Source organism: Peromyscus eremicus, chromosome 15 (genome assembly GCF_949786415.1).
Source record: "Peromyscus eremicus chromosome 15, PerEre_H2_v1, whole genome shotgun sequence".
Taxonomy (NCBI): domain Eukaryota; kingdom Metazoa; phylum Chordata; class Mammalia; order Rodentia; family Cricetidae; genus Peromyscus; species Peromyscus eremicus.
In genome coordinates, this window is record NC_081431.1 from 58042123 (window position 1) to 58066359 (window position 24237).

At 41.7% G+C, this 24237-nt stretch overlaps 1 protein-coding gene across 4 annotated transcripts in view; it reads left to right on the forward strand.

The window, feature by feature from the left end:
• Ppp1r12b (protein phosphatase 1 regulatory subunit 12B) overlaps positions 1-24237 on the forward strand; it is a 204422-nt gene that overhangs the window by 119432 nt on the left and 60753 nt on the right. For all 4 annotated transcript variants that reach the window (XM_059281124.1, XM_059281127.1, XM_059281126.1 and 1 more), the window contains 5 exons: positions 1324-1414; positions 7643-7846; positions 10675-10864; positions 10945-11057; positions 12380-12421. In XM_059281124.1, coding sequence (XP_059137107.1) covers positions 1324-1414; positions 7643-7846; positions 10675-10864; positions 10945-11057; positions 12380-12421 — 640 coding nt within the window. The remainder of the gene's footprint in view (positions 1-1323; positions 1415-7642; positions 7847-10674; positions 10865-10944; positions 11058-12379; positions 12422-24237) is intronic.

The window sequence follows — 24237 nt, forward strand, 5'->3', positions numbered from 1 at the left end:
AGTTTAGATCCCCAGTACAAAAGCTGAGTATAGCAGCATGGCTATAGTCCAGCACTGGGGAAGTAGAGATGCGTGGCTCCCAGGGGCTTGCTAGCCACCCAGTCTAGCTAAACCTGTGAGCTCCGGGTTCAGTGCAGAACTCCACGCACACCTGGGAGTGCACACATATGCACACATTTATATATTGAGCTGAATGTGTGACTCAGCTGATAGAGTACTCGACTAGCATGGACACACAGGCACAAAAGCAAAATATAAACACAAAACCTGGGTCCTTTTGTTTGAAACTTAGAGAGTTTTCGATAAAAATCATGATTTTGCTAGACACGCATGAGGACCTGAGTTAGATCCCCAGCACTCACATACAAAGCTGTGTTGGCCCGCAACTATAATCTCGTCACAGGGGATGCAGGGAGAGGAGGTTTGCCACATCTTACTGGTCAGCCAGTCTAGCCAAATCAGTGAGCTCCAGTTTCAGTCAGACTTTGTTTCAAAAAATCATACAGACGGGCTAGGGAGATGACTCAGTGAGTAAAAGTGTTTACCACACAAGTGTGAGGACCTGTGCTCACACCCCCAGAACTCACAGAGAAGCTGCATGGGTAGCAGCAGCTCATCTGTCATCCAGGTGGTCCTGTGGGGAGATGGGAGGTGGAGACCAATAGCCTGTCTCAAATAAGGTAAAGGTAAGGAACGATATTCAGAGCTGTCCTCTAACCTCTATCCATATGCTGTGGTATGTGTGCACAGTGAGGTGTGCACGCCTGCATTTGTACACATTAATGTTCACCTGTGCGCACACACACAGAATGATGAAGACACTTGACATCAGTTTCTAATCTCCATGTGAACATGTGGACCTATGCATCAGTGCATGCAAAGCCTTAGCCCGATTTCTGTAAGAACAGAAAGTTTTAGTTGAATTTGATGAGTGATGTCTAAAGACATTTTACAGCCAACAGCCCTTCTAGTGGTAGAGTACTGACAGCAGGAACAGAAAACAGATACTTACTGTCACCACCTCTCTTTAGCATGGCCTACAATTCTTGGTCATAACAGTATGACGAGAAAAGAAAAGAAAAAGTGTAAGAACAGGCAAGGAAGAAAAACTATGCAATTCTCTTTTTTCAGATGGCTCACTGCTGTGTGAGCGGTGACACGTTAATAGCATTTACTGATGGCAGATAGCATCCTTGCCATCTTGACCTTGAGCAACACTTCTTTCCAGCATGCGGGAATGAATCCCTTTGGTGTGTGCAGTGCCTTTCCGTTCCTGCAGTGCATGCAGCAAAGGTGTTCCCTGATGTTCCCTGTCTTCCCTAGATCGTATCTGACTCCTGTACGGGATGAGGAGGCAGAGTCTTTACGGAAAGCGCGCTCCAGACAAGCTCGGCAGACGCGACGGTCTACTCAGGTAAGCAGTCCTCCCCGCACCACAGTTCTGTCTCTCTGCCTGCCAGTGGCAGTGTATGTGTTGGAAGTACGACAGTGAGTGATTTCATTCCAGCCGCGTCATTAGTGTGTCACCGTGTCTAAGGCTATGCTGTATAGAATCAAATTTCCAGCTGTCTCTACCCACCCTACCTCCCTTCCCCCAGCTTTGCTTATGAACTTTAAGAAGCCTTGTAGCCCTCCACACATGGAGAATCTCTAAGGAAATTGATAGCAGTTTGAAAAATGTTAAACATAGATATAGTTTCCATTTGACTCAGTACGCACATTCTACACTCTTAAATAAATACATAAAAACATATTCTCACATCAAAACTTGTATAGAGAATTATATAACAGAATTATTCAAAATAGCCAAAAAATAGAACCAACCCAGTAATGTACTCCATAATAAGCAGGACTATCCTGTTATAAGTATATGTTCATTAACCAGTGAATGAACAAAATATGCCATGTCCACACAGTGAAGTATTATTTGGAATTAAAAAGTGATGTTACAGGGGCTTCAGCAGTTAGCACTTGGGACTCTTGCAAAGGATCAGAGTTCAGTCCCCAGCACTCACATCAGATGGCTCACAACTGCTTGTACCCCCAACCCCAGGGGATCCAGCAGCCTTGCCTGGCCTCCCTTGGGCACCTGAATACACATACATAAACAGACATACACGTAAGTAAAAAAATTGAAGTAGTTACAGCTAACAACATGGATGAACTTGGAGAAAACATTCCAAGTGAAACAATCCAGGCACAAAGAGCCCACTTGTTATATGAGTCCATTGTGTAATATATCCAAAATGGCACATCCAGAGAGAGGGGAGAGGGGAATTGATTAATGCTCAGGGCAGCAGGAAGAAGAATGGGAAGAGACTCGTTAGTGGGTGTGGTTTCTTTTGGGGGTGATGAAAATGTCCTGAAAGCAGATAACAGTGATAGTTGAAAGCTCAGAGTATTCTAGAAACCATAAGATCATATACATTAAAAAGAGAATTTTGCCGGGCGGTGGTGGCGCACGCCTTTAATCCCAGCACTTGGGAGGCAGAGCCAGGCGGATCTCTGTGAGTTCGAGGCCAGCCTGGGCTACCAAGTGAGTCCCAGGAAAGGCACAAAACTACACAGAGTAACCCTGTCTCGAAAAACAAAAAAAAAAAAAAAAAAAACAAAAAGAGAATTTTATGATATATGAGTTGTATTTCAGTTACAAAAACAGTCTTTTACGGGAGCATGAAAGCAGTTTGAGCTCACCCTATCTTACAGAGACGGGAGTGGTAGGTAGATGATGTTTGCCAAACCAGAAACCAGAAGATTAGTTAGGAAGCTGTTCATAGTAGTCCACCTGAAAATGTCGAGGGCATGACCTCAGGCTGTAATGGCCATGAGTGTGGAGGAAAAGGCTATGAGTGTGGTATTGAAGGAGGCCGGGAAAGCCCATGTAGCAGAACGAAAAGGAACATCCAAAGAAATGAAAAGAAAACCAGAAAACAGCAATGGCATTTGAAATGAACGAGAAATCAGTGTAAATCAGAAAGGAAGCCCTCAGTGGTTTTATTTAGACGGTGCAGAAGTCAAGAAGGAAAGTTGATGACTGGGAACATTATACATAGCAGCAAAAAGATTGCTTCTGTCTTTCCCGACCCTCCCAGAATGGATCAGGTGTTCTGCCTGTGCTTTTGCTTGATGAGTGTGTGTCTGTTTTTCCCATAGAATCCATCTTCCATGAAGCCCAGGACTGTTTTTTTATTCTCATCAACATACATTAGAAAAGTTACCCATTTCTCCATTTTTAAGCTTATAGTTCAGTGTTATTAATTCCCATCACCACTGTCCATGGAGCTCCAGAACATTCTTCATCTTTCCAAACTGAAACTCTGTATTCATTACGCAATAATCACCCTATGCAAGCAAGCAGTATTCTGTTTTCTTTCTCTGTGAATTTGACTACTTGTGAATCTCACAGAAATGAAACCATACACCATATGTCTCGCTTGTTCGGCTTGTTTCTGGTAACATAATGCTAGGGTTCATTCACGTTCATATGGCATCATTTTATTTTTTAAGGCTGTATTATATGCCACAATTTGTTTATCATCCCCTTTTAGTAGACACATGGCTACCATAATAATACCACTGTGCAAATGGCTGTCCACATGTCTCCAGACCCTGCTTTCACTCCTTTGAAATATATGCATAGAAATATATGCTGGCTTGTATGAGAATCTTTTTTTTTTTAAGACAGGGTTTCTCTGCTGTCCTGAAACCCACTTTGTTGTAACACGAATTCTAAAATGGTCTTTTGATAAAAAATAAACCCAGTACCAGATATTGGTGTAAATGCTGAAAGATCAGAGAGACAAAGGAACAAGCCATGTCTCACCTCACCAATTCCATCTCATGTAGTCTAGAGTGGCTTTGAACTCACAGAGATCCAGACAGATCTCTGCCTCCTGAGTGCTGGGATTAAAGGTGTTTGCCACCACTGCCTGGCCTCTACATTTAATCTAGTGGGTTGTTCTGTTCCCTGATCTTCAGGCAAATTTTATTAGGATACACAGTGTATCACCACATTTTCCCTTTTTTGTCTAAAATAATAAAAGAAGGTTATAACTAATATAAGAAAACTAAATAATTACAATAAGTATATACAATATATACAATCAAGAATTACATTAACAGTGTCCAGTCCATAAATGTTTGACAAATTCAGAGAAAATACTTCATTATTTATCCTATTTTGGTGAGTCAAAATGTTGTACCTAATTCATGTTCTATTCTAACTTGTATTACCAACCCAAAACTATCTTTTGATGTCTTTCAAACTTATACCCTTTACACCTCTCTAATGAGTTTCTTTTCTGAATTTGTTAACAAGGAAAACTATAACTATCTAGTCTTCAACTCCCTCAGAGACCTGAGAAGGAACTAATATTTACTGAGAAAGCAGGAAGTACAAATAAGTGACTTCCAAAAAATGTGAGAAATGACAAAGACAGCTGGCTGCCTGGACATTCACCTGAGGTTCCTCTGCAATATTGGGGCATCCATATTCAGCCTACAGGCGTAGAATATCTGACAGACTCATCTGTGAAGCAGGATTTTCTAAAGGGCCTTCCTACCTTGACTTGGCAAGGTTCAGCAGTCCTTTCTTTTGTGTCCTGCTTGTCCATTTTGGACAGTATACTGTCAGCAGTTGAAACAAGGGCACTTTCTTGCCCAGTGGCTAACTTTTGCCACAAAGAAAGTAAGCTCCATATGGAGTTTCTTTGATGCCCATCACCTCTCTGAAGTAGATTGGTTCTGCCAGGAGCAGACGTGTCTCATAGTCATAAAAAAAAAAAAACTATGTTATTAAAACATCTTAAATGCCATATTCTGTAGATCTCTGAAGTGTTTGAAGATGACCTGTCTTTCTAAAATATATCTGTTTGACCTTGAAAACATACCTGACTACAAGTTTGATTGTAATGACTAACTACTAACTTTCATTTCTTTATTTCCTAATTAGTTGGTAATAATAACTTTCAAGGACTAGCAACTTACATTACATTGTTAAATGAGGCTGGCCTTGAACTCACAGAGATCCGCCTGCCTCTGCCTCCCGAGTGCTGGGATTAAAGTTGTCCACCACCACCACCACCGCCGCCTGGTGATAATCTGTTTTTAATACTGAGGAGTTGCTGTCCTAGTCTCATAATAGCTGTCTCCCTTTCCACTCCTGTCAGCATCCACAAGCATCCTCATTTCTCCCGCTCTCTCTCAATATTTGTTTTATAGTTTCGGGATTTTTAATTCACTCTAGTGAATGTGAAGTAGACGACTGACTGTAAATTTTTTTACATTTTAATTTTTTTAATGTAGAATGACACACATGTGGAAGTTGGGATAACTTGTGAGAGTCAGTTCTCTCCTTCTACCATGTGGGTCCCACATGTCAAACTCAGATCTTCAGGCTTGGTGGCATGTGCCTTTATCCCTTGGACCATTTCAATAGCCCACTGATTACATTTCTATTATCATCTTTTCCCTCTGTGTACAGTAGATAAATAATCAGAATATATATGCATATAAATGTGTGAGTATATCAATGGGTGAGAAATAATGGTGGGGAAATATAGACTACTCTTAAATGGTTTTAAATTTATTTATGAAGTGACAGAAAAAGGTAGTTGGAGAAAGACACATAGTTAAAAGAGGAAGAGCCAAAGACATATAAGTATCTGATAATGAAACCATGCCTGTAATCCCAGCACTTGGAAAGTAGAGGTAGCAGAAGCAAGAATTCAAGGCTAGCCTCAACTACATAGTGACTTAGAGGTCAGCCTAGGCTAAATAAAGACTGTTTCTTTAAAAAAAAAAAAAAAAAACTTTGTAGGAAAAGACTCAGTAGAGAGAGCCAAGGTCCACATCAGAACTAGGAAGGATCTTCAGCCTCCTCAAAATGTGTACGTGACTTTTGAAAATATTTTGTTACATTCCCAAAGGGACTTTGGGTCCCCTAAAGAAAAATTATCCGTAAAGTAATCATCCCGGTCCTTCATGTGGGGAGTGATCCAGCCTCTGCCTGCTTCCCTCTGTTTCTCTGGCCTCCCTTCCTCTCCCACTCCCTTCGCCTTTGCTGAACTGCTGACAGACACCTGCGTCATCTCCAGCCTCTCTGGAGTCTTTGGACAGGCTCCCTTTAGCTATAGCGCCTCTTACCCCTCACAGCCTTCCAGAGCAGCACTGTTTGAAGTCAGGACACAACTTCATTGCCTTCTGGTTTGAGGCAGGGTCCCTTGTGCCCCACTGAACACACCAGGCAAACTAGCTTATCAAGTTTGTGGGGAGTCTCCAGGCACCCCTTCCCTTCTCTCCATAGGTGTGTTTTACATGGGTTTAGGGGATCCAGACTCTGGTCCTCTCACTCATTTATCCCCTGGGCTATATCTCTCCATGTTCTGGTGTTTTTATCTTAATATGTGCACAATGTCTTATGATGATCATCTATTTTCTATGTAATTTCTGCTAGATTAAGTTTCTTGAAAATGGTGCTGGATTGCTAGTTCAACACTTCCTGCTCTTGCAGAGGACCTGGGTTCAGTTCCTAGTGTCTACACAGTGGCTTACAACTACCTGTAATCCAGTTCCAGGGGATCCAATGCCCTCTTCTGGCCTCTGCAGGCTTTTGTATGCACATGGTACACATCACCTCAGGCAGGCTTACACACATACTTAAAACTTAAAATTCAATAAAATCGAAGAAAGTTTCTTGAAAGGAATCACTTGACTTGCCTCTGTAATTTAATTGCTTAAAGACATCATTGATTTAAAAGAATGAATAAATTATGTATAGTTAAAATTTTTTGAGGCTGGAGAGAGTCCTGCAGTGAAGGGTGCTTTCTGACCCCACATTGTCAGGTGACTTACAACTGCCTATAACTCCAGCTTCAGGGGATCTGACACCATCTTCTGACCGCCACACGAAGTATACATGTGTACCCACACAAGGACATGTCTATACACATAATTTTATAAAATAAGAAGGATGTTATGGAGTTAGTACTCAGTGGCTGCCTTTTGGCTCTGGGACATGCCTCCTCTGAGAATGTAACCACTCAACTGGAATAATCTCACTCTCTTCTTAGTACTGTCCTGCTCCAAGTCTCTATCATTTGCTTAGCTTCTGTCCTGCTGCTCCAATGATCCCGGGAGGAACATTAACTGTTAGACACCTCTGTGTGATTCCTAGAGTTACTCAGGAAGTGATGTTGGAGGGAATGCCAATGTAGTGTTTTGGGAAGTTTTATTGTTTTAGCCTAACTATGAATTTTTACCTTTTTGAACCAGGTTTTTAAAATTTGGTTTTTCCAGTATTTACTCTTCAGGGAATAAGATGGTAACCATTTCATCTTGGGAAAGGGTAAAGCATACTCAAATAATTGAGCACAATTTGCTATGGGCCAAATACATCTGTAACAGCAGATGTCACTGTTGACCTATTTTTGGAAGATCAGATTTTGAAAGTATTATTTCAGAGTGTATGTAGATTTAGGTCTGAGTTCTCTGCACACTGTGGTGCTTATTTTAAGCATGTGTTTCTAGAAATGGCCTTCTGTTGCATCTTGGGAGCGGCATTTGGTTGTTTTGGGGCAGTTTCCCTGCTCGAGAATGCTGTGTGTTAGTGTGAAACTGTCTTTACCATTTGATATTTTCCCAGGGTGTTACCCTAACAGACCTTCAAGAAGCAGAAAAGACTTTCAGCAGGTCGAGGGCAGAGAGGCAAGCTCAGGAGCAGCCTGGTGAGAAGCTTGAAGACCCTGGTGGGCTTGAAGGGAGTACCAAGAAGCAGGAGCTTTCAGCTGCACCAACAAAGGAAGCTGGAGAGGGCCGGCAACCTTGGGGCCGGGGTCTGGAGGAAGAGGTGAGCTCTTTTTGCTCACATGCTCTACACCACAAGCAAGAGAACTGGGGACCCTTCATCAGTGATGGTTTAAATACTGGTCTGCCTTGCTTCAGTGAACCGTTCCTAAAAGACGTTCTGTGTGTATAGCTATCTTCAGTGTAGACCTATGTGGCCGAAAAAAATCCAAAGGATTTCGGTTCTTTTTTTTTTTGGTTTTCGAGACAGGGTTTCTCTGTGTAGTTTTGGTGCCTGTCGTGGAACTCACTTTGTAGACCAGGCTGGCCTTGAACTCACAGGGATCCGCCTGGCTCTGCCTCTTGAGTGATGGGATTAAAGGTGTGCGCCACCACCGCCAGGATTTTGGTTCTTTAAGTGATCACTTTTCTCCTCTGAGAGTTAACGAATGCTTTTGAGGGAATGTCTTACTATTCTATAAAGAGAGGATATAGTATAAGATGCAAATAAGGTCTGTTTTTATGGCAGATACTGTTTTAAGCATTTCATATGTATTAACTGATTTAATCCTCAGGATACTCCTCTAACATGGATTTTATTATTCCTATTTTATAGATGAGGAAGTCGAGTCTCACAGGCTGAGTAACTTACCTTACATTGTACACATGGAGGAGTAGGCCAGTGAGGATTTGAACATAGGCAGTCTGACCTTCCAGCTTGTTCAACACTGGTGTGTTGTTTTCCAAACCCCTTTGAAGCAGTCCTAGGTGTCACCGTCTGTGTGGGCATGTGTCTCTAGTTGAAGTGGTATTCACAGAGAGGGCCAAGGGCATACTTAGGGCAAGCATACTCCTGATTTCAGTTGTATCTGTTGTCTCTATAATTATCATTACCACTCCTTCTCTCTCAAAAGTGTCCTAATGTGGCCTGATAAATATTATGGATATTTATCATTGTGCATTTTGGTATTATTGTGAATTTTGTTTGTTTTAGTAAGTTATTATTTACTAGCTAGATGGTAGTGCACACCTTTAATCCCAGCACTCAGGAGGCAGAGGCAGGTGGATCTCTATGAGTTTGAGGCCAGCCTGATCTATGGAGTGAGTTCCAGGACAGCTAGGACTACACAGAGAAACCCTGTCTCAAAAAACCAAACCAAAATAAATAAATAAATAAATAAATAAGAAATTATTACTGAGTACTCGTTTCCAGATAGTGTTCAGGTCCCTAACACATTATTTCTAAATGCTCAGCATCCTGCCTGAGGATGGTTTATCCCTGTTTTACATATGAGGATGCTGAGGCTCAAAGAAGTTAACGTATTCAAGGTCACACAGCTACTACCTGCAGAAGTAGGCTTTAAGCCAAGTTCTATCTAGCCCCAAAACTTGCCAACCTCATTGGTTCTGTCTTAATGACTTGTCAACTAAAAGTATGTAACCTCTACATTGTGAACTTAATTTATAGTAAGAATTTATATCTTGAAGAATCTTCAGTTAATTAAGTTAAGGATCATTGTTCTGTGTTTTAACTCTCAGAAAGAAATTGGAAGGGTAAAATAGAAATTTTAAAAAGCTTCAGGGGCCGGGCGGTGGTGGCGCACGCCTTTAATCCCAGCACTCGGGAGGCAGAGCCAGGCGAATCTCTGTGAGTTCAAGGCCAGCCTGGGCTACCAAGTGAGTTCCAGGAAAGGCGCAAAACTACACAGAGAAACCCTGCCTCGAAAAACCGGAAAAAAAAAAAAAAAAAAAAAAAGCTTCAGGGAAGTGGAAAAGTAGTTTGGTGGTACAGCCTTGCGTAGCATGTTCCAGGCCCAGGGCTTTGATGCCCAGAACATGAAATGAGCTCTTTATGAGTCGTGTGGCATGTTGGTGGAGTGTTCAGACAGTGGTGGAATGGTCACATTTGCTCTCTGTCCTCAGGGCATTGCCACGCTCTTGCTTCTTCTCACTTGAGCTTTTTATTTCCCGTGTACCCTATCACTGAGCACCTCATCTCAAAATCAGCATTGCTTTTCCTGTTTTCAAAGTCAAAAGAACTTTTATTAACACTGAACTATTTAGTGCCCTGTAGCTGAAAGTTTCTCTGATCCGCCCGGCACACACAGTCCCGTGGCCCGCTTATAAAATACACTCAGAAGCTTATGTTAATTATAACTGTATGACCATTAGCTCAGGCTAATTACTGACTAGCTCTTACATTTAAATTAACCCATTATTCTTATTTATGTTTTTTAAAATTAATTTTACTATGTTAAAGTTAAAACCTTCCTTTTTAATTAAACCGAAAAGGGGAAATGCTGTGGGATAATGCTTTTGTACACTGGTTTAATAAAATGCTGATTGGCCAGTAGCCAGGCAGGAAATATAGGCAGGATAAGCAGAGAAGGAGGATTCTGGGAGAGGAAGGCTGAGTGGAGGAGATGCCAGCCTGCTGTCCAAGGAACAACATGCCAGCAGACCGGTAAGCCACAGAACACGTGGCAAAACATAGATTTATAGAAATGGCTTAATTTAAGATATAAGAGCTAGCTAACAAAAGGCTTGAGCCATGGCCATGCAGTTATAATTAATATAAGCCTCTGTGTGTTTACTTGGATCTGAGTGGCTGCGGACTGGGTGGGACACAGAAAAACTTCAGTTACAGTGCCTGTTGGTCATTTTAGGAACAGTTTGTCTTAAGTGCTGTGATCATAATGGTATCCTCAGAGGAGGACTCCAGAAGCTGTTGGTTCCTGACTTCTTACTAACTCTAATTCAGCTGATAGATGCTGATTGAACATCAACTGTTACTAAGTCTCCTTCGTATTGAAAAGTCCATTCTGAAGAAGTCTACTATCTCTATCCTTTGATTGAACTTGACCAATATCTCATCCTGTGGATTATTTCCAGCCTATCTATCATCGCCTAAGGTGTCCAACTCAACCAGACAAACCCACAACACCGGTGTCTCCTTCCACGTCAAGACCCTTACTCTACACTAGTTCTCATCTACTCCGGACAAGTAGAGCTTCAGACCCTGATTCTGAGAATTCAGAGACCACCACAGACGCTACAGCTGCAAGGGAAATGGACAAGAATGGTATGTAGAGTTTCAGAAGCCATTGCTCAGTGTTCATGGCCCAGGTTTTAAGATCCACATTCTGTGTCATCTTTGGACAGAGAAAGAAGGAGCTGATTTGGATGATCAGTCCTCTAACAGGCTGTCTCTCCGAGAGAGGAGGCGACCTAAGGACAGGCGAAGAGGCACAGGCATTAACTTCTGGACAAATGACGTAAGTACATTGGTCTGAACAGGGCACACCCTATCACCTGTGGCTGCCAGCCTCCTTGTTGAGGTCAAAAGAAAGAGCCCGTGTAGTGCCATGACTCTCAGAGAGATGGCAAAGAACTTTTACTAAGAAAAACAGAAGACTCCATGAGTGTGGGACTCATTTGAACTGTTTCTGCTGAGTACCTAGAGCAGTACTGGGCACCAAGTAGACACTCTGTAACTGATAAAGACTTTGGAAAGCTGGAGTTTTGCAGCTACCATGTAAGCAAGTGGATAAATTTGGCAAATTTTAACAGTCCTCTCCAATAGTCCCTGAAAATCATGTAGTCGGCAATATCTTAATACTACCTTTAAGCTAAGATTGAACTATTTTAGGGTGATAAGAATTTTGAAGGAAGGGGCTGGAGAGATGGCTCAGTGGTTAAAAGCATTTATTCCTTCAGAAGAATCGGGTACAGTTCTCAGCACCCACATGGTGACTCACTGCCATCCGTAACCCCGGTTCCAGGGATCCAACAGGCACACACATGTGCATATACTTGCATACAGGCAAAACATTCATACATGTAAAGTGAATAAATATTTTCTTCTTTTTTTTATTTTTGAAAAGTTTTAAAAAAAAAATTTAAAGGACTTAAAATCTGTAAGTTGACACAGGTTTAATCTGACTCAGTTTTACCTTTCTGGAGGAAAAGGATCAAATAGAGAACAGGTCACCAGTGCTTACTAAGCACAAACACACACAGTACTTCAGTGCACTCCCTTCATAGCTGCTTCTAACCTTCTCATTCAAGCCTGCTACTGGCATTTTTTAAACCAAGTAACCAATATCCTAAACCAGAGGCCCCTGGTTCCTAATTACTCATTGAAAATTAGATAAAACTATTCAGCAAGACAAGAAATGTAATAGTAGTGGTTACTCATTACAAATTATCTTTTAGCAAAGATGCATTGCCCTGTCTTAGGACTAAATTGATAGTGTTTTGTTTTTGCCAGTGCTAGGACTTGAACTCGAGGCCTTGCACATACTAGACTAACAAACACTTTACCAATAAGCTGCATCCCCAGACCATAGGCTGACAACTTTTGACAGAGTGAAATGAAGTCTTGCTTTTTGAAAAATGCATTTTTACCAACAGTGATGTTTCTAAGTCCCCTGCCTGTGACAGCTGTTCAAAGTGGCAGTAGTGACATTACTTGACTTTCAGTTTTCATTACCCGTGTTTGAAATGCCAAGAAGTGTGATTGATAGGAACTGACCTTGTTGTTTTCAGAGAGGTCTGTGGCTATGATCCTTTTGTTTTCCTCCTCTTTCCATTTCAGGAGGATGAAACAGATGTCTCTGAAGAGGTCAAAGAAACATGGGTAAGTGACAAACCGGTGACACAGTCCCTTTAGGACTCAGCCTTACTTCTTGGCATAGGAGATGAGCAGATCTGTGCACATGTGGGTTGGGGGTGAAGATGAGCATTCTTCTGAGCAGTGTGGCAGGTGCTTGTTGGGGCTTCTTTTTCCTGTGCTGTAGCACTGGTCACGCTCCTGAACAACTTTCCAGTGTCTGCTGTGCTAGCTGCCACTCGTCAACACCATTGCAGGCTCCACAGTTTTCCCCCCGTGATACCAGTTCCTACTGGTTCTCTTCTAACAGCGAACATAAACTTGGCCATTTAAAAGTTAGTTATATTTGTCTTTGAAGTGAAGGTAACTTGACCTTTTGAAGCCTGACATCCAGCTCCTCTTTGCACTGAAAGGCCTACACTTGGCATTCCTCCTCTGAGCTACTTTGATGCCTCTAAACACTGGGGTATTATTTGCAGGAAAGAGGGAATTTGGTTTTTACCAAATTAATACAAACCTGTGTGCTTTACTTTTCAAAGCATATAAAATGATAGCCTTTTAGTACCATATAGTTTATTATTGTACATTTATTCTCAGAATATACTTAATGTTCAACAGCTAGCTCCTTTTTATCAGTGGAGACACAGGTAGCAAACTGTCACTGCTCTATCTAAATAGTTAAAATCCCAGGCAGTAACTGCAGTACCTGTATGGTGGTCTTAGGAGTCTGGTGGGAGGATCACAAGTTTTTTTATTTCGAGGTGTGTGTGTGTGTGTGTGTGTGTGTGTGTGTGTGTGTGTGTGTTCCTGCTCATGTGTTGAGAAATAGAGGTGGGTGCACTTGCATATGTGTTCACATGGTATGGAGACCAGAGGTCAACATCAGGTGATTTCTTCAACTATTCTCACCTTGGTATTTGAGAACGATCTCCTACTGAACCTGAAGCTCCAACTGGGCTAGCCCGGCTGGTGAGCTGAGTCTGTGGATCCTCCTGCCTTCCACCTCCCAAGTGCAGACATTACGAGCATACAGCACTGTCTGGCCTTTTTATAGAGGTGCTAAGAATCTGAATTCAGGTCCACTTTACCATCTAAGCCATCTCCAGCTCCTATATGACAAACTTAAGGCCAGACTGGGCTATGCAGTGAGACCTTATCTTAAATGTGGAGTGGTAATTAATGATAATATGGGTAAGAACTGTCTACCTTGATTGATGTTGAGGCTGTATAACAAAGATGAATTGTGTTGTTTAGAAATAACACATAAAAATCTCTTGGAGCAGGAGTGTGTGTGTGTGTGTGTGTGTGTGTGTGTGTGTGTGTGTGTGTGATTGTGTATGTGCGCCAACAACTTTCTAGTCCTTTAAGGCAGTGGTTCTCAACTTGCCTAATGCTGGGACCCTTTAATACAGTAGTGCTGACCCACAACCTCAAAATTATTGTCGTTGCTGCTTCATAACTGCAATTCTGCTACTGTTATGAATCGTAAATATCTGTGTTTTCCAGTGGTCTTAGGCGACCCCTGTGAAAGGATCATTCAGCCCCCAAAGGGATCATGACCCACAGGTTCAGAACCGCTGCTTTAAGGGGTTTGAAAAGGCTTTTGGAGACTGAAAGTTCCTTTGGGGAACTATGCTTAAACAGAGACGCTGAATAACAGATTACAAAGTGCTGGAAAGGACCATAGTTCCTACAGGGTTAGTACAGACCATTTAGATTCCAAGGATTACAAGGAAAGTTTTGTTGTCATAGAATGTCAGTAAAAATCTCTCTGTACTAAACTAATTCCACTAGAAAATCCTAGCCTAGGGTACAAAGTAAGAAGAATTAAGATAGGCTTGATACAGTGCTTCTTAGGGAATTTCATTTTAAGACTGTTGGATTAAAACCATGGAAAAGACTTTCTGGTTTTGTGTAGAAAATCATGGATTGTTAAGGTTTGACACAGAGGTCACTTGTCAGACTAAAGAATATTCCATTTATCCAATTATTTGTGGCATCTATTAGTGTTTTCCATATGTCAGGCATCCATGTTAATCTAAGCAAACAATAAGCAGCCTAATCCTTCTAGATGAGTAACTTTGCATGTATGTAGGTAAGCTAGGGTTGATCCAATCACTTGCCAGGAGGTGCCATTCCCCAACATTCCTCAGCGTTCTGCAAAGGAAAGGCTGCTGATGAATCAGCCTACATGAGGCCGGCCGCCTTTTTGAAATAGTCTTATATTTGCTTGTTCCTTTACTGGTTGGTTGTTTTCCTTCCTGGTGCGCTCTTTGCTGGTGCTCGTAGGCATTACCCGTATGGGCCCACAGGAAAACAAATCTGATGATGACCCATAATCAATTGCTGCAATCCTACCTAAAGACAGTCAGTAGTACCTAATGATTCTTAGGACCGTTCTCTCTCTTTCCTATACCATACTGTCTATCCGTTCAGCAGTCAAGTTGACTGGGCTCTGTAGGAACCAAAGTGCCAGTCAAAAGAGGGACATTCTGTTGAAGTGGCACTGGAGCCAATCAGTGTGGATACTGTGAGAAGCCAGGGCATTTCTTCCCTCTCTTGTTATAGGTTCATTGAAATTATATCTACTGTTGAGGTTGTACCAGCTGCTCTCTCTTCCTTGAGTCGTGATATCTCTTGTTTTTAAAGTTGACTTCCCCAAGACTCTGCCATCTACTTTTCAACTGAAATAAAATATATAATCAGTAAAATACATAAATTTAAAATGTACCGTTTGGGGAATCTTGACACGTATCTGCTGGTGTAACTACCACCCAGCAGGATATGGAACTTTCCCATCCCTCATAAAGTTCTCTTTTGACCCAAAGGGCAATCATTTTTCTGATTTGTCACCATAATTCTGTATGGACTCATACAGTGATATTTAATTTTAAGAAGCAAATTTCAGTGGTTATTATCTCTACCATATGCCTCCACTTGGGATTCGAGTAAAATGATTCCCAATATGAGTCTTTCCTTTCTTTTTAAGTGCTTTAAAAGATTCCTTAGTGTCTCACCCAATAACAACTGTATGGCTTAGAAAGCCTTCTGTGTAACATAAGCTCTGCTGACATCACTAAAATCCATTTCCTCTTTAGATACTTATGAAAATGTAACTAAGATGGATTTACAGATGAGGTTCATGGCCAAGGATAGCACTGATGTTTTCTTGTGTACAGAATAGATGATGGAGAGATGAGTCACATGTTGTTATTCTTGGGACCCTAGGGAACACAATGAAAAGTCTGGGGACCTTACTTAAGCTCAGCAGAGTAAATGGTTATTGTCAAAATCCACTCCATTGATAAATCCACCAACTAGTGAAACTAACAAAGAATATGTAATTTGAAATATTAGTACCTCTTTAACAGATATGTTTAAAGCAAATCTGTTTCATTATCTACAGTAGGTATTTAACAGGTAATCTCTGGGAATCGTTAGATATCTTTTGTATTACTACTAAGTGAAAAAGGCGAATTTAAATGTTAATATAAATCTCTTTATAATCAGGAGAGTGCTCAGTGAATAGTAGTCCTACTTCATCCATGGGGAATATTTTCCAAATTGGGGCGGGGTGGGGGCTGCCTAAAATTGCAGGTAGAACTGTACTTTACATGTACTATGCTTCCTCTCATGGCCCTAGGATGAATTTTAACCTACAAGTCAGTCACAGTAAACAATAACATAACAGAACATCTATAGCTGTATACTGACTAAAATGACCAGCATCACTACTCCTACATTTTCAGGACGTTACTTAGTAAAATCAGGGTGACTTGAACACAAGCACTGCAATCTCGATGTCTTAGCAGTTGATCTGATTACTTAGAAGGCTCCTAAACGACTAATGGGGGAATATGGCAGGTTCTGGACAAAGAGATGATTCATGTTTCAGGCAGGATAGAGCAGGGTGGTGTAAGATCTTATCACACTACTCAAAATAACACACATTTTTTAACGTATGAACTGGCTATTCTGGAATTTCCATTTAATCTTTTCAAGCGGTCTGACTGAGTAGCTAAACCCGTGGAAAGCAAAACTGCAGGAAAGGTTTGAGTGGCTGTTGTGGCAACGCCAGTCTAGAGTGTCTGCTGTGGACCAAGCAACCATAGGCACACTTTGAACCCTTTCGTCTGTTCCGGCCTTCGTCTTTTGCATGACATGAAGTTGGCTTGTTTTTTCCTATCTTCTGGGTCAGTCAGTTCCCACCACAATCCTGTTGTATAACTGACTCCATCACTAGAGGGCGCAAGTAATCAGCAGAGAAGATGTTGGTGAGCAAGCAAAATGATGCCCTAAAAAGAATCAGAACCTGGAAGGAGGGGACTGAACCCGCCTGGACTGAGTCTACCAGGTTGATCTCAGTCCTCCGGGGAGGCTTTGCCCTGGAGGAGGCGAGAATGGGGGGTAGGCTGGGGGGAGAACAAGGGAATCCGTGGCTGATATGTAGAACTGAATTGTATTGTAAAATTAAAAAAAAAAAAAAAAAAAAGAATCAGAACCGCAGACAAACTGCTTTTGCTTTTAAAGACTTGTTCAAAAAGCCAGTTCAGTATAGTAAAGACATTTGCCTTATAACTCTGTGTATCATGAGTTACAAGATGATGTACAGATAACTTGGTTCAAGAACTTAATCCCACAGTTAAGAAAACTAAGACCCAAGGAAGCAGATTATTTGGAGACGTGATATCTCTGGCCTGCATCAGAGAACCTTTTCTATGTGTCCGTAGTGACCAGACCTGAGAGTATGACTTACATTCTTTGCCATACTCTGTCCATCCATTTGATTTTTTACCCAGCAGGTTACATGTTTGAGTTGACTTGCTAGTAGCTTCTGACCTTCTTGAGTGAAGGAACATCTTACAGAACTTATAAGCTACTCAGAATATCAAGATTCAGTGGATAAGAGCATCACCATTCTTCTGCTGCCCTTGACATAGATGGGTAGCAATTTCTATCAGCAAGTAAGAGTTAATATCCTTTTGTTAGGAAAGGCCACCCCCACCTGTAATTCACTGAAGCTTTTCTAAGAGAATCAGATGATACTCAATCCGAACAAATTTATTGAAACTTTACCCTCTAAGTAAGCTGTGGAGCTGTCTTAATCCTGAATGGAACTAATAGATTGAATTAATTTACTACCCCTTAAAATGCATTGTTAATGCTGCTGGCCAGCTAGTGGAGAGATCTGTTGGTAAGGTGCTCTAAAAGAGGTAAGCAATTTAATGTAGGCATTTTCCAACTAAATAAATGAGAGAGTACAACTTAAATTTGCTGGCGAGGCTTAGTTCTGAATGTTAACAAGAAATCGATGCTCAAAAAATGTGTGTATTGCCAACCACTAAATGCCCTGAGTATTTTGTGCTGCTTCCATCTTGTCAGAATCTTCTGTTCTTGCACTCTTAAGTAAGTGCTCTTATGGACCATTTGTGGTCAGGCATTTTTCTAGAGACTGAGGATACAGCAATAAACAAAAAGTCCTGTTCTTGTAGAATTTACTTTCCAACAAGAGAGACTGGCAATAAATAAATACTTAAAGTAAATAGATGATAAGTGCAATGGAAAACACAGAGTAGAGTAAAGGGAACAGCGGTGTCATGTGGACCGGAACTTCACATTATAAATAGGGCAATCAGATTAGGCTGCATTGACAGAACGTGATTTGAGCTTAGACCAAAGGATGTGAGACGGGGAGCTGTATTGGACAGAGGAGGGTAGGGTGAGAGCAGAAGGAACACTCCTGGGGACCCCAGGCAGGTGTGTCCTGCGTGTTTGAGGACAAGCTAAAGAAACAAGTGTGGCTAGAGCAGAATGGACAAAACAGCAGACAGAGTAGACTGTCATTGTGACAACTCAGTGTTTGCTTTGCAGATGTGGGGACCTGTTAGAGGTATTTTTTCCACACCAGAGTGATGTGCGTACTTATATTTTATGGATTCTGCTGCCATATTGGAGAATCTACTCTGTGGGGACACCAATGGAAGCAAGAGCGTCAGCTAGGAGGCTGCTCCCTAAGACAGGAGACAGTGAGTGAAGGTGGTTTAGGACCAAGGTGATGGCAGAAAGGTTCTGAAGAGTTGTATTCAGGATATATTTTGAAATTGGAACCGCCTAGATTTGCTGTTGGTTTGAATATAGCGTGAAGAAAGAGAAGTGGAGACTGACCCCAAAGCTTTTAGCTGAGCCATCTCTAAGGGTGAGTTTTATAGCGGAGATAGAGAATGCTATAGCAAGGACAGACGTGGTAGAAGAAAGGCAGGCATCTGTTTGGGGTTTAGAAGGACTGGGCATACTAAGTTCAGCTGATGTGTTTTTACGTGGAAATGTCAAGAGAGCAGTTGAATGTGTGTCCAGAGTTCAAGTTAGAGGTCCAGGCTGGATTTATTAACTTGAATGTCAGTAAACATACTGATCATCTCCGAAACCATGGGATTGGATGCAGTTACCAAGAGAATAACTGCAGAGAAGGGACCAAAGACAAAACTGCAGAGCATTCTGAAATTCAAAGCAGGAAGACTGAGACCTATCACGGGAGACTAGCCTTGGCACTTGACTTGAAGAATATAAGTGGATTCTCCCTTTTCCATATTAAAAACAAAACAACAGCCAGGCGGTGGTGGCACATGCCTTTGATCCCAGCACTTGAGAGGCAGAGCCAGGCGAATCTCTGTGAGTTCAAGGCCAGCCTGGTCTACAAAGTGAGATCCAGGACAGGCTCCAAAACTACACAGAGAAACCCTGTCTGGGGGGGGGGGGGGGACGACAAAGCAATAAGTTTTTTTTAAAACTGTGTTTTTTACTTGTATAGTGATAGTACCCATACAATCTGCTTGTCCTTTTTATCAAAGAGGTGTAAGAGAGCTGAATACCCCAGAGCCTCTCCTGATACCCTTTGAAATAAAGACCACTGCCTCTCTGCATTGAGCCTGTTCTTAAACAATCACAGGAGGCTTTGCTGATTAACCAGGAAAATTGTTGAGTCGACTCACCTCTGAGTCCCCTTTGCTTTGTCTTATTTTTCTCAACTTTATTGTATTTTTTATTAACTAGCTCTTCCATTTCACTTATGAAGCTTTTCTTTTTTTGAGAAACATTTATTACTAGTTGCTACTGAATTCTAAACTTGATTTAGTTTGTGGTGGCTCAAATGACCATCACAGACTGAGTTTAGAACTGAACAGCCTCAAAGCCATTGAGTTAACCATCTCATTTTGAAGATAACAGGGCCAATGCAATGGCTCGGTGGGCAAGAGCACTTGCCACGAGAATCTGATGATGCAAGTTCAGTCCCAGAATCCACAGTGAAAGAAGAGAGCAAACTCGCCAAAGTTGTCCTCCGACCCCGTAAGTGCGTTGTAGCACAGACAGGCCATACACTTTTCTCTGTCACACACACTGAACTGTAGCACAGGCAGGTCACACACTTTTCTCTGTCACACACACTGAACTGTAGCACAGGCAGGTCACACACTTTTCTCTGTCACACACACTGAACTGTAGCACAGACAGGCCACACACTTTTCTCTGTCACACACACTGAACTGTAGCACAGACAGGTCACACACTTTTCTCTGTCACACACACTGAACTGTAGCACAGACAGGCCACACACTTTTCTCTGTCACACACACTGAACTGTAGCACAGACAGGTCACACACTTTTCTCTGTCACACACACTGAACTGTAGCACAGACAGGCCACACACTTTTCTCTGTCACACACACTGAACTGTAGCACAGGCAGGTCACACACTTTTCTCTGTCACACACACTGAACTGTAGCACAGGCAGGTCACACACTTTTCTCTGTCACACACACTGAACTGTAGCACAGGCAGGTCACACACTTTTCTCTGTCACACACACTGAACTGTAGCACAGGCAGGTCACACACTCTTCTCTGTCACACACACTGAACTGTAGCACAGACAGGCCACACACTCTTCTCTGTCACACACACTGAACTGTAGCACAGACAGGCCACACACTTTTCTCTGTCTCACACACTGAACTGTAGCACAGACAGGCCACACACTTTTCTCTGTCACACTCACTGAACTGTAGCACAGGCAGGTCACACACTTTTCTCTGTCTCACACACTGAACTGTAGCACAGACAGGCCACACACTTTTCTCTGTCACACTCACTGAACTGTAGCACAGACAGGCCACACACTTTTCTCTGTCTCACACACTGAACTGTAGCACAGGCAGGCCACACACTTTTCTCTGTCACACTCACATATGCTACATGGTTAAAAACAGCAGAGGCTGAGAGATGAACTACAGCAAGGATGGTGGCATTCCGTTCCCTGCCCACACTGCCACACTGCTTTCAGTTGTGTCTTTATGTTATCTTTCATGCGCCTCAGACTGCTATGACAGGCAGGATAGCATAAAAGCCAAGTACAGACCCAGGAACAGCGTTCTCTGGGTATAAATTCCAGCTGAACTCTTTGAGATAAGATACTTCCCGTTGCTTCGGATTCCTCATTTATAAACTAGAGATAGTTATGGTACCTAATGTTTGACTTTGGTAATAAAAATGAAGCTAGTATATGTAAGTTGTTGGAGATTCCTAAGTTCCCGGATCAGAACATGGCTTTTGGATCTTTCATCTGCCTTTAAAATCGTGTGATTGTAAGGTGAGCTACTAATTTTCCCTTCAAGAAAAACTTGTTTGGAGAGTTGAGAGATAGCTCAGGCTCCCCTGTAACTCTAACAAAAGTACTTTTGTTGCTGTTAGTTTAAGTCGGAGCCTCACCATAGAGCCCAGGCTGGCCCCTCCGCCCTCCTTCCTGAGTACTGGGATTACAGACCTGCCATCACACCTGGATTTCTGAGACATTTTGAGGCTGTTTTTAGGAATTGCTGAGGTAGAGAGGGGAAAAAAGAATGTGTCGAACGGAAAGAACAGGACTAAATGTTTTAAATTTCACTCAGAATCCTGTGAGCTTGCAAGCAAATCAAATCCCTACATATTTCTTTGTGGGTCAAGCTGACTTGAATTGTTATCTCCAAACTGCTCTCTGTCTTTGCTTTTCTTCTGTGGATTTTCCAGCAGTTCTGTCTATACACATCTTTACTAGTTTTCTCCTCCCTCCTCTCTGGATGAATTTGTACTATTTCTCTAATCTTTCGCAAGTGCTCCTGGCTGTCTGCTGGATCTTTTCTCTCCAGCAGTATTTTTTAATCTTGTTACTTAATCTCCTGAAGCACCTTTGTCTGTTCATTCTCTACCACTGGCAGTGTCTTGGCCTTTCTCCTTTTAGGTAAAATCCTAGGTCTGTTTTGCTTTTTCCTCTCTATTGGGGCCTGATTGCCTAATATGGTAAGGTATTTCCCAGACAAGACTGCACTGTTGAGCTGGAACAACAGCTTGCCTGAGTTTAAAGACACGGTAGGTAAGCTATCAGATAGACCTAGTTATTTATGTAGTAAAGTAATATTTTTATAGGACGCCATATAGCAACCACAATCTTTTTTTTTTCTTGGTAGGCTTTCCTCTTGCTTTTAACCGAGTTAAAAGGATAATAAAATACAGATTTTCTTCACTCAACTTCTTTATCTTTTGACAGATAAGGGAAAGAATAAATACATAAAAGTACTCAGAATGAGAGAGCTTTGGGATGTCTGAGAAATTTGATAACATGATAGTGTTCGTAGGGGTTTTTTGAAATAGGGATAGATTTAATAAGCGATGACTATTATGAGCAGTTCTCTGGGAGCCAGCCCCAAGGAGTTGGCAGGCATTCTGTTTGTACACTAGCAAGCTGTCCTGGGGTTGTGCAGTTTGCGACGATGGCAGTTGAGAGCAGAGAGTAGAGAGTTGCTCTCTATCCAGTGTGCACTGAAGAATCTTCCCTGGTGGCCAGCGCCAGCCTGACCTGAAGGCTCTTTGCTCTCACTGTACATCCACACTTGTTTGTAACCGTAGTCCTAAAATACCGCAGATGCTATGGGTTTCTATATATGGACTGCCCCTTGCTCCAGCCCAGGCTGCATAAAGCATCTCAAGAACAAATTCCTTTTGGCATCTTCCTTTTATGAGCTCCATTAATTTTAGGCCATGCTGTTGCCAAGGGAATCTCAGTAATCAAAACTCACATGTACTCCTTGGAAACCCTGGAAGTTTGGACCCGTGTCATGTTACATCAGTGAATTCACTTTAATCAGAAATCTTTTTAAAGATTGAATAAACTGGCCTTCAAGGTAATCTGTTTGGGCTTTTTTTAAATGTCTTTTCTGAAAATGTGGAAGATTTACCCAACTATTAGGAAAAGTTAATTAACCTCCTGACCTTCCCTTTTTCTACCTTTCTTCTTTTTGCCTCCAGTTGCCTGCAAGGCATTAGTTCATGTTAGAACCTGTAACCTTATATGTTTTTGTTGGGGGACACTCATGAGCTTGAAACTCAGAGTGGGGTTTTCTTATGGTTATAATTAAAGGTAATACACTTCATTACAGAAAATTTATGAAGTACAGAAAGCATAAAACTGGTTCTCAAAAGCAGCAGGAGCATTCTAGAGGCAGTTGTACAAATGTGATGTTTTCAGGGGACATGGTGATGGGGTAGTGTGTGTGCCTCTGGGAGGAGGCAGAGGGACTGTCTTGTGATAACATATGAAACAGACTTCCCTAGGAAGTCTTGAGGAGTCTGAAAGTGAAATCATTTTATGTATAAATTCAGTGGGTAGGGGGCAATTCTAAAAATTCAGGCATCACACAAATTAGAGAGAAACCATACTTAGATTTCCTCACCACTGATGGCAGTGTCACTTGGATAATGGAGGCATTTACAAGAAGTTCTACATCCTCATTTGATGTCTTCTTTCATAGTAATTTTCTGATGTAGCCAAACCTCTGGCTTTCATTATGCCTCATAGTATTATTGATCAAATAATTATATGCATGTACATTATTATACTTTGTGTGTGTGTGTGTGTGTGTGTTATAGTTTTAAATTTTATGTGGTAGAGGTGTAGCTCAGAAAAGAGGGGTGTGAGGCTGATTAAATTCCTACCACCAAAATACTGTGTGTGCAAACTGGTATGTATTTCATTATAAATTACTCTACTCTATTTGTGTATTTTAATGATTTTAGCTAAATTTTATGGCTTTATTTCAGAACAGTAAAGGTGAGGGTATTAAAATATTTCTCATTAAAAGGGAATTTCTTCTGCCATAAAGAATAAAAATTGTGGCCATATTATTTAGATGACATTAGTAACATGCTGATGAATTGGGCTGGGGAAATAGCACCTGCCACCAAACCTTGGACCAGCTGAATGCCTTGAACCCACATGGTAGGAGGAGAGACTTGACTCTCTTACAAGTTGTCCTCTGACCTCCATACGTGACATTGTTTGTGGGCTTCCAAACATGTATACGCACACAACCTATCAAGTAAGGAAATTTGAAAATACAACTTTGATGAAATTTCTGTTTGTATTTTCCCAACATGTTTCTAGTTTTCAGTACATGATTAAAACCAACTTAATGATATTCTTGAAAGAGCATCATTTTCTACGTGAACATTCCTGAGACCCCATCATTACCATGACAGTTTCAGAAGGCTGTCTTCAAAGCACTTGGGTTCAAGTCTGTTATCAGAGTAGCGGTCGTCTGATGGCTTTGATCATAAGAGAGCCTCCAGGAATAATTGTTCCCCTTTGAGCTGGAGTCTAAGGATCACCTTGGTCACACAAGTATTCATTTCTTCTGTTGATAGCATGGCTAGAGAGCCTTAACCATGGCTTAGGCTTAGCTAATGCTAGAGTTCTGGCCCGTGATTGAGGTTGAAAGCTTAGTGTGGGATTTGAAACCCCTTCTCAGCAAATGGA